Below are 16362 nucleotides of genomic sequence, written 5' to 3'. Positions count from 1 at the left end.
GTGTTAATTTAACCATATTGGTGGATTTGTGAGCTTTAGATAGAAACGCATCTTCCACAATTATAAATAATAAACTGTATCTTTTCCCATCGTCTAAATCTGCTGTTCCTTCTTCCTTGTGTCCTTTCTTTTCTCTCTCCCTCCATCATCATGTCCCAACTCTCTTATTTATGTCCTTCATTCCCTTCCTTATGTCCTTTCCTAATTTCCCTTTCCTTCCTTCTGCTCTTTGTTGTCTAACCTTCCCTTGTCTCCTTTGTCCTTCCCTCTTTGTGTCATACCTCTATTCTTTTTATGTGATCCTTCCTTCCTTGTTTCCTGCATCCTTCCTCCCCTCATTGTGTCTCCTTTCCTTCTTGCCTTCCTCTCTAACTTTTTTCTTCCTCCCACCTGTCCTACCTGTTGGCCGTCTGTCTTTCCTTCCCTGTGGGGTCCCCTCCCTCCTCGTCTCCTCCTTTCCTCTCCTCCTCTCCTCGTCTCCTTGGTCCTGCGGCCCTAACCGACCCGTACCGCTGCGTGCGCAGGTGGAAGCACAGCATGTACCACGCCCTGGGTTACAGCAGCATCCTGGTGATGCAGGCCACCATGACGTTTGAGCAGAAGGACATCCAGACGGCCATAGAAACCATCAAGCAGGCGTTACAGACGTGTCACAGGTCAGACCGCGAACTTCACATTTCATTTCTTGATAATATTCAGTGAGGATCGGGTTTATCCTCTGCTCAGTTTAGCTTTTATGGGAGTTAGGTCTAATAATGTTGGCATAAATTAAACTTAAGTTGATGGTAGTGAAGGTGGAGCCTCTATAGCCACCCAGCGAGGTGTTATCCACATAAATGGCAGATCCCTGTGTTTCCTAGAGGAACAATGTCCATGTCTGTTTTTTTTTTTCATACTCTGGACTATTTTTGACAAATATGTTAGAGCACAGGTGTCAGGAAGGTTAGTTAAACATTAAAGGTTGCAGAAATCCTGACACTGTATCCATTACATGGAGTCTCTAACTGTTAGAGATGCCATGTAATGGATACAGTGTCAGGTTTTCTGCAACCTTTAACCTTTAACTAACCTTTCCTGTCCCTGCTGAAGAATGGACGGTGTGTTCAGGGGAATGTTCAGCGTTGGTTTTTCTGCACACCTAGTTGTTTGTATCTAGATCAAAAGCTTACATTTTGAGCTCCAACAAGTTTGCTGTGTCCACACTGCAAAAACGGAACAAAAATAGGTTAAATGTTCTTAAAATTAGTGTATTTGTCCTTGATTTGAGCAGGTAAATAAAACAATTTGCCAATAGAATAAGGTTTTTGCACTTAAAATAGGAACAATTCATCTCCATCTTATTTCAAGTGCAGGATGTCTAATTATCTTATTTTAGGGGTCAAAATACTCATTCCATTGGCAGATAATCTTATTTACCTGCTCAAATCAAGGATAAATACATTAACTTTAAGAACATTTTACTTATTTTTAGATCCATTTTTGCAGTGCAACAATGTGACTAGATGCATATTGATTGAAATGCATGCCACACTTTTCAGATTTGTAACGGTAGGAGTGAAAAAAAAACATTATAATCTGTACTTTTATCATTTCCCATTAGATTTCAGTGGAATACATTTGATAGTTTTTTCTGCAATGTGACAAAATGTGCAGAAGGTCAAGAGGTAGGAGTAGTTTTATGAGGCTCTGCATTGTTTGCTGAGTCGGTGGTTCTGCAGGTTCCTGTTTTCCTGCTACTCAGTTCAGGAGTCATCTGTGTTTCATGGGCGGTATAAATCATCAGTTCTTATTAATTAATGAATAATGCCAGATATTGTTATAAATGGTGGCGACTTTGTTACAGTGATGAACCGCTGTCCTTTGCCTCAGCACTAGAGAACTAAATCAGGTTTGTTTTTGTTTGGAGAGGAAAGGTTGTGTTTTTGTCGGCATTGCTGAGTCTTTTCTGGTTAACATTTTTAATGTGGCGTAGACCTTTTTTTAAATAAGGTGTTATAAATCTAGACTCCTTAATGTCCAGGGGACCAAATCAAAGATTAAAATGTCTGAAATGTCTCTGCAGGTTCAGAAAGAGAAACTCTGTGGTCGGTTCTCTGTCCACTCTGATCAGCAAGAGGTCCAACTTGCAGGAAGGTACGTAACCCAGACCTGCTGACTTTAACTCGGCAGGCGATCTATGCAACCAGCGCAGAAATAAATACACTGACTGTCTTTGTGTTTGCAGAGGAAATGCATGCAGAGCTCTGCTACGCCGAGTGCCTTCTGCAGAAAGCAACTCTGACTTTCATACAGGTCAGAATCACCGTCTACTTCACGGGTTGTTAACCCGGCTGAATATATTTGCACTGTGTCAGTATTTAGACTCAATAGTGTACAAAGCGGGCCTTTAACAACAACAGAAGCTCTTAAAAACACACCTTAAAGATCATCTGAATCTGATATATATATATATATATATTTCTGTCAGCACAAGCTGCAGTACTAACGTAACTGAGAGATTTTGAACTCTAAAACAAGGAATTGTTTTAGAAAAACAGTAGGAAGGCCAAATATTTATGCAATTTTTAGAACGCATAATGAGAACCCTGTTTTAAGTGCTTACTTACCTGACTCCGCCAGATAGATTTGCTCCGCATATCCATCTGGAAACCTTCCGTTGAAGTAATTTTGGGAAGGGGCGAAAATACTGGTTAGCTGATTGGCCTATGTTGGTGATAGACGGGCCAAATGAACCAATCAGATTCGTCGTCGCTCGTAACAGAGCGACGACGAAAACACAACCACAAGCCAAGCTACTCTTGCTGCTGCAAGTAAAGGCTCGTTAGCTCAGCAGAGAAATACTCTGTAATTCCGATAAAACTTGCTCGATAGCCACGCTAACGCTAATTTCATCGGCTGAAGCCGCCATGTTCTTTAGACTGAACTGTCGCGCTTCCGGTTGCGTCACACCTCAACGCGCCTCAAAGCCAACGCTGATTGGACGTTCGTTTGGTGAACGGCTCCAAATTTTCTTTAACGGAGAGTATCCAGACTGATCTGCGAGTGAAACCTTGAAAGCTCGCGAGATCAGGATGGTCTCACGAGGCTAAGTGCTTACACCTTACAGCATACTTTCTGGGTTTTTGTTTGGGAGGACTAAGCTCCGTGGTAATAGTTGATTAAGAACAGACTAATAAAATATCAATCTTGTCTGGTCCTCCTCCTTTATATGTAGCTTAGATAAAGTTAGCGGGCTTTGTTGCTGTTAGTTGTCAACATAAAACCGCCTCCTTGTCAACTTTTCACCTCCAGTTCTTGTTTATTTCAGATGTTTCTGCTTTTCTCACAGTGCATTGAAGTTTATCTTGGATTGTGGGTAACTTTTGACTAACAGCCCTCAGAATAAAATCAAGTTGTTAACTTGCTGTTTGGTTGTGATGTTGCTAATTTTGCAGTAGATTTAAAAGCTGAGGAATAACAAAGTTGCTCCTGCTATAAGTAATTTTTAACGTGTTCAAAAGCTCCGACTCATTTTAAAATTGATAGGAAAACCTGGTATTTGCTCCTCTGATGTTATGCAGCAGGATTAATGGCTGTTGAAGCGTAACGTCTGTCCTTATTTCCCAGGATGAGAACATGATCAGTTTTATAAAAGGAGGAATCAAGATTCGAACAAGCTACCAAATCTACAAGTGAGTGATTAGAAAACACAGAAGCATTGATTTTTCCAGCTGAATTTCAGGGGATTGACTCTAACTTCAGGCTTTGTGGTTTTCCTCAGGGATTGTCAGAATGTGCTGAACCTCTCCCAGGACAAGGCGGAGCAGTCCAATTTATTCAAACAGTTCGAGGGCGGAGTCAAGCTGGGTATCGGCTCTTTTAACCTGGTGGGTGAACATTATTGTTGAGATGTGAAGTAATCTAACAGGATGTGAAGGTTTTCTAAAGCTTTCCTGATTTTAAACTCGTACGTGTTCTTAAGAATCAGAAAATATGTGCACGTTTTCTCCATTCTGCTTAAATTAGCGTAATATCAGCATATTGGCAAACATTCCTGAGTAACAAACATGCAGTTATGCTTCAGTGTGACTTCCTTTGTGTTTCAGATGTTATCTCTCCTTCCTCAGAGGATTTTAAGGTTGCTGGAGTTTATTGGGTTTTCAGGAAACAGAGTGAGTTCTTCTCTTTTTTTTTTAAACGTCGTGCACAGATACTTTATTAAAGACAGCGAAACACATCCAGCTGTTTTAAAGGTTGTCCTCTCATTGGCTACTTTGCCTGCAGAGTTTTGGTTTATCTCAGCTGAGGGAGGGAGCAACCAGCCAAAGCTTGCGTTCGATCCTCAGTGTGCTGACCTTGCTCTTCTACAACACCTACGTTTCGCTGATACTGGGTAGGAAATGTCTTCAGGCTTTACCTTTTTTTTTTTTTCTCTGGTTTAACATGCTAGCCTGAATGTGTCGTTCTCAGTTGATAAAGTTATTTATCTCGGTTTGTTGTGTGTTTTTGACAAGGAACGGGAGAAGGAAACCTAGTGGAAGCTGAAGCTTTGCTGGAGCCATACCAAGAAAAATACCCCAAAGTATGACAGCTAGAGATATTTTTTGTCTTAATTGGTTGGAAAATAAAGATAATTATCCAAACTTTTGTCAACCATTAAATTGTATTTACTATTTCTTTTCAGGGCTCCATAATACTCTTCTACTCTGCTCGCATCGCCACCCTACGAGGAAACTTTGAGAAGGTTTGTTCTTTTAGGACCTGTGATGTAATGTTTATATCGAATGGGAGGATGTGCAGTAAAGCTTTAAATTTCTATCACAGCATTTTGAAATGCGTATTACAATGATGATAAAAGACCATGAAAAGACCATGAAATCTGAACCGGTAAAAATAGAACCAACACTAGAAATCAAGTCTGAAAAACAAAAGGGACATTTTCAACAGGACTATTAGTTTTAATTAACTGTATCAGTAGTTATCTAGAAGTTGTTAATTCAGATCACTTTTTTTTCTGGCTGTATGATGAACCGTGTCACATTGCCTGCACTGCAAAAACGGATCTAAAAATTAAAGTAAAATGTTCTCAAAACATGTGTAACATTTGTGTAGATTTGAGCAGGTAAATAAGATTATCTGCCAATAGAATGAGTATTTTGACCCCTAAAATAAGATAATTAGATATACTGCACTTGAAATAAGATGATAGAGATGAATTCTTCCTATTTTAAGTGCAAAAATCTTATTCTATTGGCAGATAATCTTATTTACCTGCTCAAATCAAGGACAAATACACACATTTTAAGAACATTTTACTTGTTTTTAGTTCAGTTTTTGCAGTGTGTCCCTGATTAAATCCAATATTTAAATCTACAAGAAATGTTACATTTAGTCAAATATCTGGTATTTACTGATTTTGGAGGAATCAGTGATTTAAAAATGTTTTGATTTTCTAAGAAATTTAGGTATTTTCATCTTCCTGAAGTTTCAAAAGTTTGTGAAACTTTATTTTTTAACCACACATTTCTCTAAATAATACATCTTAGTTATTTAAACAAAGTTTTACTTTTAAACTAAATGCTCACATTTGAAGAATTCTAAGATTTTTCTATTTTTTTAGTTTAGTGAAAAACCTATTCAGTGTCCAAAAAAACACAACTTTTTACGAATGTTGAAATATTTACTTGTATTATAGAGTATTTTATTTACCATTATTGGAAAAAAAAAACTAGTTTTTTAAACCTAGTTTTAAATAGAAAATTGTGTCTTTCTTTCAGAGGCCAGAGAATTTAGTCTACGGAATATTAAATATTACGAATTAATTAAATCAGTTTTCCAACACTTTATAACGGTGTTACGTAATTAAAATGTTGCCTGGTATTAATTTTTGAACCAGAGCGGTAAATTGTGGTCCTCTGCTCGTTTTCTAAGGCCCGGGCCAGGTTTGAGGAGTGCATCGGCAGCCAGCAGGAGTGGAAGCAGATCCACCACCTGTGTTACTGGGAACTGATGTGGACCCACTCGTTTCAGCAGGAATGGCAGCAGGCGTACCGCTACGCTGACCTGCTGTGCAAAGAGAGCCGCTGGTCCAAGGTAAGCTTCACTCTATCCACAATTTCCTTTTTAACCTCTACGGACAGGAACAAACTACAAATTAAAGACTCAACGTATTTCTCCGGATCCACTAGACGTGTTGATTTGTGTGTTTCTGTGGTTTTTTTAGGCGATCTATATGTACCAGAAAGCAGCCATCCTTAGCATGATGACAGAGGAGGACGTGAGGAAGACTGGCGAGGACATCGTGGAGCTCTTCAGGTTGTAGTTCCTCCAAATCGAAACACTTTAACATCATTATGTCCATGGGGAGAAAAAAAACTGTTTCTTAATGATGTCAGTAGATGAAAGCCAAACATGTATGGCCCTGGATGGGAGTGACTTTGAAAATTATAAGGTTTTTCTAATTTTAAATAACTTTTTGAAAAATATAAAACATTTTTGTGATATAACAAAATATTCAATTTTATTCAATACAATTTCATTTATATAGCGCCAAATCATGAAACATGTCATCTCAAGGCACTTTACAAAGTCAAGTTCAATCATATTATACAGATTGGGTCAGATTATACAGATTGGTCAAAAATGTCCTATATAAGGAAACCAGTTGATTGCATCAAAGTCCCGACAAGCAGCATTCACTCCTGGGGAACCGTAGAGCCACAGGGAAGAGTCGTCTACATTGTACATGGCTTTGCTGCAATCCCTCATACTGAGCAAGCATGAAGCGACAGTGGGAAGAAAAACCACCCATTAACGGGAAAAAAAACCTCCGGCAGAACCGGGCTCAGTATGAACGGTCATCTGCCTCGACCGACTGGGGTTACAGAAGACAGAACAGAGACACAACAAGAGAGACAAAAAAGCACAGAAGCACACATTGATCCTAGTAATCTGTTCTACATTAGATGGTAATAGCGGGTGAGCCGTCTTCTCTGGATGATGTCACAGTTAACAGAACGCCAGACCAGGTGTACCTACTATGAAGAAAAAAGAGAGAGAGCAAAAAGTTATAAGCAGAAATGACGACAGTCATTTGAATGTAATACAATGCAAAACTGGAGAACAGTAGAACTCAGTAGAGTGAGAAAATTAGACCCTGATGTCCTCCAGTAGCCTAAGCCTATAGCAGCATAACTATAGATGTAGCTCAGGGTAACATGAGCCACTCTAACTATAAGCTTTGTCAAAAAGAAAAGTTTTAAGCCTAGTCTTAAAAGTAGACAGGGTGTCTGCCTCATGGACCAAAACTGGGAGTTGGTTCCACAGGAGAGGAGCCTGATAACTAAAGGATCTGCCTCCCATTCTACTTTTAGAGACTCTAGGAACCACCAGCAGACCTGCAGTCTGAGAGCGAAGTGCTCTGTTAGGAACATACGGGGTAATCAGAGCTCTGATGTATGATGGAGCTTGATTATTAAGCTTAATATGTGCTCTATGATTGGAATCTGCAAATCATTAAAATAAGCTTAGAAATTTTGAAAGCATCACATAAAATGTAAATTATTTCAAAAATGATGGATGGAGTGGAGATAAAAATGTTTCCTTCCAGTAATCCAAGTTACATTAAAGCTCCATTTTATTTTTGCAGTTTACTTTTTTTACGATAGTTAGTTTTTTGTGTGACGGATGTAAAGGTATATTTGTGCGCAGGCAGGTGGAAGGACTTAAGCAGCGCCTGGCTGGGAAGTCGATCCCCATGGAGAAGTTTGCAGTGAGGAAATCCAGACGCTACAAAGCGGAACAGCCGGTCCCGCTGCTCATCCCTGCGCTGGTATTCAACGGCATAAAATAAAATTACTTTAATTAATGAAAAACCTGGCAGTCAGAAATCATGGATAAATGTTTTTTTTGGTTTTGTTCTGTCTGTAGGAGATGATGTACGTTTGGAACGGGTTCAACATCGTCGGGAAAAGAGCCGACTACACAGAGTCTCTGCTGGTTACGATTGAGAAAGCTGAGCTGCAGCTCCGCAACGATCCAAGTGAGAAAAACTATTTATTTCTGTAATAAAGAGTTGCTCATCTGACAACTTGGAGTTCCCCAAGGTTGTGTACTTGGTACCCTAGTTTTCTTTTACATTTAACCCTTTTATTACTGACCTTTGTTTGGCTCAAACCTTTTAAATCTTAAAAAAAAATGCAAAATATTGAAATAATTTATGTGTACAAACCCTTCCTAGAGTCAGAGTTTAGCTTCAAAACATCTGATTAGACGACTTGAGGAAGCAAAATGAATATTAAACGGTTCAGCTTTAATAGTTTCTTCTCTTCTTCGTGCGTTTTCTGTTTCCCAGATCCGTCAGAGTTCCACCCAGACGACAGCGGTCTGGTCCAGATGTTGAAGGGGCTCTGCCTGAAACATCTGGGCCGGTTGCTCCAAGCTGAGCTCTGCTTCACGCAGGTCCTGTCCAGGTAAGACAGAAACACACGCACAGATCAGAAGGCATGCGGATAATCTGCCGTTTAGCTTCCTCTCTGTGGAAGATCAGCTCTATTATCTGTGTGTCTGCTTGCTCCCAGCGAGAGTCGCATCAGGTACGATCACTACTTGATCCCGTTCACCCTCTACGAGTTGGGTCTGCTGTACAAACAGCAGGGGGACTTCCTCAAAGCCACCACCTACATTGAAAGAGCCAAGTAAGTCCGTCTTTGGTTTGAGACGCATTTCCACCTGAATGCTAGGCTGTTGACATCTGCTTCTATAATGTATTTAATGCAGCTTAATACAGTCATAATAGGTACACCTTTGAGTTTCTTTGGGATTTAAGAGATAGAGAAGCTGCCAAGTGTTGATAATCAAGAACACTTATTAATGGATTTATTGATTTAGGCCAGGGGTGTCAAACGGATCCGGCCCGCCGAACAATTTAGTCCGGCCCTGTGGCTAAATGCATTATCATTATAAAAAACAACAAAAAAACATTTTTATTTTTTTTTTCCAGTGTCCTGTCTGGCAATGTGGCAATAAGATGCCACAAAGAGCTCATCAGATTTGACTTTCACAAGTGGACAATATTAAAGGAAGAGAATGATAAAACAATTATTGAAAAAAAACATGTCCTTTGTTTAATTGAAAATCTGCAGTTCCTATATTGTCCACGAGGGGTGCTGTGTTTTAATTAGCAGATTAAGCTTCAGGTGTGGAAAAATTTAAATCATTTCTTAATTTTTATCTGCTTGATGTATTTTGTCATGTAGGACAGTGTTTTTAAGTTCCAAAAAATGTGAATAAATGTTTTTCAACATTGTCCAATCACTGTGATCAGTTCTTATGCATAATGCACAAGTAAATGTTTAACTGAGTAAAAGTATTGTTGAAATTGCACATACTTTTCTTAAAAACGCTGAGGTTATTCATAATATATTGTGTAAAAGTGAAATTAATTTAATATAAAAATCAACAAGTCCACATTTATTAGTTCTATTTAATCTTGCAATGAGTTTACTCGTGTGGCCCTCTTGAGATCAGATTAAGCTGCATGCGGCCCCTCAACCAAAATGAGTTTGACACCCCTGTTTTAGGCTTACAGGACAATCCTGGCTCCACACAATGCAAGTGTGGAAATATCTATTATTGGTTGTCCTATAATCCTATCGACCAGGGAGGGATTATAATATGTTATTTAAGTCCATCAGTCTACAGAGGGAAGGATTTAACTGTGGAAAACATTTCAGACAGCTGCTAATCTTACCAGAGCGTGGACTAGTTTTAGGCAGGACAACAGAAACCAAAGAGCTTCAGCTCAGATTATTCACGCTTTTATAAGATGTTCTCATGTGCTGCTTTTCTATTTTGGCTTCATTTTGTTTAACAAATATTTAATTAATTGTGCATTTTTTTTTTGTGTAGTTGAGGTTTGATTTACACAATTTTAAAACCTGTTAATCATAAAATAGGACGTATTTTGTCCTTTTTTAATGCAAAATTCAGGATTGAAATAGGCTATTTTCACATGAGACCATCTGTCAACCTAGTTTATCTTTGGTCTAACTGCCAGTTACCTCCACAACACAGCTGCTTACCTTGCAGGTGTGCCCTGTTGTAAAACACTCAGTGATCCTGGTTATATGACTGCTGTAAATGCTGCAAACGCTGAGATGTAAAGGTCGAATCAGTCATCTGGATTTTACGCCGTGTGAATTAACAGGCCACTCATAGCCGAATTAAACCCTTTTAACCCCATAGTCAGGATTACAGGATCTCTTCTGTGTTTATTTGGCGTGTTTTTGTTCTCCATCAGGACAAACTACAAGGACTACTCCATGGAGTCCAGGCTGCACTTCAGGATCCACGCGGCCCTCAGCAGCCTGAAAGGCTCGCCGGTCGGCACCCCGTGATGCTCAGAAGCCCCCGTCAGGCAGCAGCGGTTTACCGGGGATGCTTCTGGTTTACTTCACATGTATCTTTGTCTTTTAACCGCCTGAACAGACACGTGTACACTAACACAGATGCTTTACTGCTTGCTAATGATGTCGGTCAGCTGAAGCTGGAGTATTATTGTCAGTTTCAGGGCAATCAGTTCCAGCTGTCGGTTTATTCAGAGGTTAACGAGCTCGTTAAGAAACCCGATTGGATTTGATCACAAGTGTGTCTGCTGCAACTGAACAGCATCTTTATTTGACCAAAAAAAAAGCACAAAGTGAAAAAAAACATTGATCCAGCAAGTAGCAGAAACATCTGAAAAAACTGACAAATGGGACTTAATTGCCTCTGACTTTATTTTACTTCAATCGTCGGGTATCAAAGAAACCTTGAAATACATTTTTTTGTTAAACAATACACACAAATCATGACCTTACACTGCAACAAATGATTATATATGTATTTTTAGGATAAGGTCCTAAAATATACGTATTTCGGGTTAAAAATTGTGGAAATTGAAAACACACATTCACTCCAACAGCAGAAACATTTGTTCCAATATGCTTTACATCTTGTTTACCTCATTTGTTTCCTACAAACGCGTCATGCCACAGGTGCACAAAGGACACAGGTGTGTCTGTGCACGAACAGTCACAGCCTTTTCACCAGTCGTGGCCTAAATAAACACTCATTCCAAGCTCACACAACCAAGCTGTTATGCACATTTGAAGATTACACTCACAAACGGCAGTAATTGCACATTTTTAGCCGCGGTGTATATATAGAAAACGTTTTGCTGTTGATATTTTTTGGATGTTCTGTCAGGTTTTTTGTTCAATGAAGGTGAAACGCCACAGGGTTTAATTTATTCTCGTGTTTCTCAAATACAGAGCCGCTTTTTAGACTTGATGCTAAACTAGCTTAGCATAGCTAGCTTAGCATCCAGTTAAGCTAGCTATGCTAAGCTAGCTGAACTAATAGAAGGTCAGCAAGACCGGGGGACTAAAAAGTAACAACAGAAGGGTCTCTTTTCATTCAACTAACACTATAAAGACCGTATACTGACCTTAAAGTCGTAACGTTGCGTCCCACAGGGTCTTGTACTGGACCCACTATTCAGTTTGCTGCTTATGTGCTGCCTGAATTGTCTAGCATCAGTTCCTTTAAATTTAAATGAGCAAATCTACAGTAATTAGTGCTATTCTCTGGGAGAGGTAGACATTTCAGCTTCCCCTACAGAAAAGGCAGATTTTATTTCCAATGTCTTCCATTATTAAAGACTTAATTAAACCCAACACAATTATCCTTGGAAATTTAGCAAAAGACCCCAATATTATCATTAACTTTGTGTAGTGCCAGTTTTTTTAATGCTATTCCATTTAATAAGGCCTTCTCTAAGGTTGTGTACTTGACGCACTATTCTTTAAATGTACGTTTTATGTTCTTAAATGACCTTTTTTTGGGTGAAATCAATATTGACCAATCTGCTAGAATAGCCTAGTGTACAGAAAATTGTGTTTCTCTCCAGATAAGTGAACCAACACCTTTTGCAAATAAGACATATTAAATGCAGTAATAGCAGGGGTCCATATAGAGTCTACTATAGGCAATGATTGCTGAGCAACGATGCAAAGATCAACGTGAGCTCAGGAAAGCACAACAGTAACACCATTGATGAGCACCAGCAGTTTGGTCATTAGCAATTGAGTATTGTGTTGCACTGGAGATGGTACTGGGCCCATTGTTCTTTAAATTGACCCTTTAGTGACTAACATGCCTACAGCAATCAATATACTCCTTTATCCTTATATAGAAAGTGCTAACACCATTAGAAAGTCTGACTTAAAGAGATGGATGGGTACAGCAAGGCTTCTCAATACTGCTATTAACAACTGTGAGGGCCTAATTCCCTATTCTATGTCTTTCAAACAAGATATAATGAGTGAATATAAAGAATATTAGCTCTGGTACACAACTTGGGAGAATGCTATTTATAGATGCTGATTTATAGTGATTTCCGGTCCGGTGATTTGGCTTTACCCCGGCTTGACCAACAAATGAAGAAGGTCAGTTAAAATTAGCCTCCCTGCTCTACAAGACTTAATTATTCAAAGTTGTTGTATTTTTAATAGAATATACACTTTGCAGGATCACCAGCCCAACACTTGGGAATGGAAAGTGTTAACCTAACAGAGCCCCGTTTTTAACATTAACAAAGTACTAATCCAGAGGAATTATCGTTCTCAGGTAAATTTAATGCTGCGTAACTTGCTGTGAAGACGCTTGAGTCGTGTTGTTTGTTGGTTCTGCTGCCAAGGAGACAAAGAGTTCAAGCTTTCAGGGAAACGGCAGAAACTTTAACGCATTTTTAACAAACTTTTCCTAGAACAAAGCCCCTGATTTTAGATCACTAAATTTTGTATCAGTTCAGATTTATGCTGTAGCAGCTCTGTCTCTGAGAAACACTAACGGCTATAATAACCTGCCTGGAAGCACCGAAGCTTTATTCTTATTCTTCTTTTATTTTTGTAAACCTTTTAGCTTTGAACAAAGGAACGTGGCCTTTTTTTTTCTCTTTTGTTGCTTAATAGCCTGAAACATAAATCCATCATTTACATTTAGATCAAAAGCATATAAGTAGAGCGACTTTAATATAAGCACAATCTATTTTCTCCAAAAAACATGGATCAAAATTAGCTTGATATATTTTAGTGGAGAGTCTCTGAGGGGGAAAAGGGCGTGTAAAGGTGTGTGGGTTAGTAGAAGTGGTGAAAATGGGGCGTTTTGTCATTTTTCCGTCAGTTTAACTCATCTCTGCTTCCACTGAAACCATCAGAGCGGTTTTCCTCCTCTGCTTTCTGAATGTATCGCCCTGAAGACCAAATCCCAGCTGTTCGTCTGGCTTTCTTTTTATTTTTTTTTATCCCTGTATTGTAAATGTCTGGATGTACTTTTTTGGCGTCTTTGTGGGATGTGAAGCCTCACCTGTGTGAACAACTTGATGCGCCGCTCGGTGCATTTTTAGAAAACTTGATGAATTATTATGAAGACCAGAGACGCTAGAAGGAGTTGTGGCAATGAGCCGAGAGTCTCAGACGCTTGTTGCGTTATATGAATGGTTTTAAAGGAGTTAAAGTTAAGCTGTCGGTCTTTTTTTTTGCCCCCATAGCAACATATTTACAGTTTTTTTTCTGCAGAGCTTTACTTTAATCTCAGTTCCTACCTGCCAGGGAGTCGTGGTTGTCTTGATTTGTTTAGATTTAGAACAAAAGGACAAATGGTGCCTTATAAAGTCTTGGGAAAGTAAGATGCAACCTAATTAAATGAAAATAATTACCATTTTAGTTTTTTTTTTTTTTAAATACCCAGCTACTAAATAACATGTATGCTGTTTTTAACTATGTGGGGTTGAGGTCTGGTTGGTTTTGTGGGTAAAAGGCAGAGGGTGGGAGAAAAGTGTGGAAACCAAATCATGTTATCTAGGCCAGAGAAACACTGAATTTTTAACATTTTGACAGATTTATGCAGAGGTTTTAACCAGAAATGGCGTCTCTGATGGCTGACAGACATAATTTGTTTCTTCAGATCATAAAGGTGCGTTATGGTTGCCACCATAACAGCAATTAAGCATAAATATCTGCAACCTGGAGAAAAATAGTCCTGTAGAAACATCCTCAAATATGACAGATAAATGAGATGTTATTTTTTTTTTGGTGAATGGTTTTACTGTGAGTTCAGTTTCAGCCCAGTTTGACCCGCTTCATTGCCACAACCTCTCTGCTCCTGGGAATCTCTCCTTCAGGTTGTGTTCGGGTGATAAATGTCAGTGCCTCTGTGTGTGTGTCTGTGTTGAAGATGTAATCTGTTTTCCAAAGGATCGCATGTTATTTAATATAATCTTCTGGTTTTTTGTTTCATGTTGTAAGACGCCTGCTTCCCGACCAGCAGGAGGCGGATAAAGGCTTTTTATTTTTGGTGCAATAAAACAGGAATATTGTCCAGTTTTGTGTGCAGTCTGTGTTTTTATTTTACGTCTGTCCTGTGTGCCTCTGTGTGTCGTCGTCAGAGCCTTGAACGGAGAAATCGGTGCATTCCTGAACCAATAACTCGCTCTTTGTTGTTTCGTTGAAATCCTGACGCTTGGGTTTTAATGTTTTATTTGCTTCCTTTCTTTTACAGAAAATATAATTTAAACACCAAAGAATAGATGCTGGTCAGAGAATCTGTTTCCTATGCAAACTAAACCGCTTCAGATCGGTGGTTCTAGTTATGTGGGAGAAAATCGAGATAAAAAAACTCTATAGGTTTAAACTGTAAAAGATAATAAATGACAGCAATGAAAAATTCAGCTTTTTACAGCTCTAAAGACAATCCGAAGCAGTGTGCTTTAATTTGTTCATTTATCTGATCCTGTCAGGAGCTGGTCTTAAAGGGACAGAGTGGGTCCTTTTGAGTGGGGTACTGTGGAGAGGTTATGAGCTGTCACTATCTTAAGGCAAGGCAAATTTATTAGTATAGCACATTTCAGCACAAAGACAATGCAAAGTGCTTTACATGATTAAAATACAGAAAAATAAAACAGAATAAAAGCAAGTTGGAATGAAATATAGAAACAAAATAAAACACAGGTAAATATTAACTTAAAGCAAATATTAAAAACAGTTGGACTACAAAGTTGAAATCATGAAATCAAACTTTCCACCCTGGGGGAAAAGATTGGCCCTGGAAACTTTGCCTTTTACCCGTTTTACAGACTTCTCTGCTTCCAGACACCTTTTTTCTTATTATTTTAATTATTTTGTAATGGTCCTCTGTGAGGTCGACCAACCAAATGAAAGGTTTCACACTTATTGACCGTTCGGGAATAATGAGAGAGAATTCTGCTTTTTAAATCTACCTACGTCTAGATAGAAGTCAGATGCTTTAATCACACCAGCAGCTTTCACCCAGCACTAAAATGATGGACAGCCTCTTGAAACTCATCAGCCCCCTCCTCCTAGCAGGAGTGATCGTATTTCAGATGAAAAATATAATTTAATGTAATCTGCATGTTTAATCCAATCATTTATGCATGTTTTGCTTTTGGGTCCACACTTTTCATCATGAAATCAAACTTTCCACCCTGGGGGAAAAGATCGGCCCTGGAAACTTTGCCTTTGACCCGTTATACAGACTTCTCTGCTTCCAGACCCTCTTAGGGTGCCGTTACACTGGATCTCTAAGCATCATTGAAACATCAACAGCTCATGTTTCAATGATGAGCAGCTTTAATATTTGCTTTTAGTTTCTATTCTCCCATGTTTTATTTTGTTCCTGCATTTTAATCCAACTTGCTTTTATTCTGTTTTATTTTCCTATATTTTAATCATGTAAAGCACTTTGCATTGTCTTTGTACTGAAATGTGCTTTATAAATAAATCTGCCCTCTCTAAGCTCTGCGACACGGCAGTAACACGTTGATTGGTGGAGGAGTAGACGCCTGGCGGTCAAAAGGTTGTGGGTTTGACGACCTTCAGGCCAGGTTGGCCTCTATATGTCTGAGTGGGAGCATTTAGTGCAGAGGGTTGAATGCTGACGCGTTTTGAGCTCAGAGCGATAAAAATGATGGTAGAGTGGCACTGATGCCTCTGCTCTGCACTCAGCTCTGAGCTTCCAGCTCTTTTTTTAATGAGCTTGATGATCTCTGCTGTGGCCCCCCGTCACGATCAATATGTCTGCAGCGTGTTGCCAACGATGGCATCGCCGGATCACGCCATGCTCCGGCTGTGACGCGGCTCTTTTCGCGTCCAATCAGGACGCAGCGCCGGCCTGTTGCGCAACACTTCTACGGCCACAGTCTCAGCACTACGGCTTCAAACTGTCAGGGACCGCCCTGCTGTGCACAGGCCCCACGTCCTGGATTCACTGCCACCACCTTCATCCAGGTGGCAGTGAATCCAGGCCCCCATGGGGATGAAGAAA

At 39.4% G+C, this 16362-nt stretch overlaps 1 protein-coding gene across 1 annotated transcript in view; it reads left to right on the top strand.

The window, feature by feature from the left end:
• LOC105923898 (tetratricopeptide repeat protein 39B) overlaps positions 1 to 14406 on the top strand; it is a 33691-nt gene extending 19285 nt beyond the window's left edge. The window contains exons 4-19 of the mRNA XM_036133990.1: positions 525 to 656; positions 2063 to 2133; positions 2225 to 2292; positions 3607 to 3671; positions 3761 to 3866; positions 4086 to 4151; positions 4264 to 4372; positions 4494 to 4561; positions 4664 to 4723; positions 5911 to 6072; positions 6203 to 6294; positions 7690 to 7810; positions 7909 to 8020; positions 8333 to 8450; positions 8559 to 8675; positions 10280 to 14406. Of these exons, the coding sequence (XP_035989883.1) occupies positions 525 to 656; positions 2063 to 2133; positions 2225 to 2292; positions 3607 to 3671; positions 3761 to 3866; positions 4086 to 4151; positions 4264 to 4372; positions 4494 to 4561; positions 4664 to 4723; positions 5911 to 6072; positions 6203 to 6294; positions 7690 to 7810; positions 7909 to 8020; positions 8333 to 8450; positions 8559 to 8675; positions 10280 to 10376 (1564 nt within the window). The 3' untranslated portion in view covers positions 10377 to 14406. The remainder of the gene's footprint in view (positions 1 to 524; positions 657 to 2062; positions 2134 to 2224; positions 2293 to 3606; positions 3672 to 3760; positions 3867 to 4085; positions 4152 to 4263; positions 4373 to 4493; positions 4562 to 4663; positions 4724 to 5910; positions 6073 to 6202; positions 6295 to 7689; positions 7811 to 7908; positions 8021 to 8332; positions 8451 to 8558; positions 8676 to 10279) is intronic.
• The last annotated feature ends 1956 nt before the right edge of the window (positions 14407 to 16362 follow it).

Source organism: Fundulus heteroclitus, unplaced genomic scaffold (genome assembly GCF_011125445.2).
Source record: "Fundulus heteroclitus isolate FHET01 unplaced genomic scaffold, MU-UCD_Fhet_4.1 scaffold_71, whole genome shotgun sequence".
Lineage (NCBI taxonomy): Eukaryota > Metazoa > Chordata > Actinopteri > Cyprinodontiformes > Fundulidae > Fundulus > Fundulus heteroclitus.
This window is presented reverse-complemented; position numbering and strand designations above follow the sequence as displayed.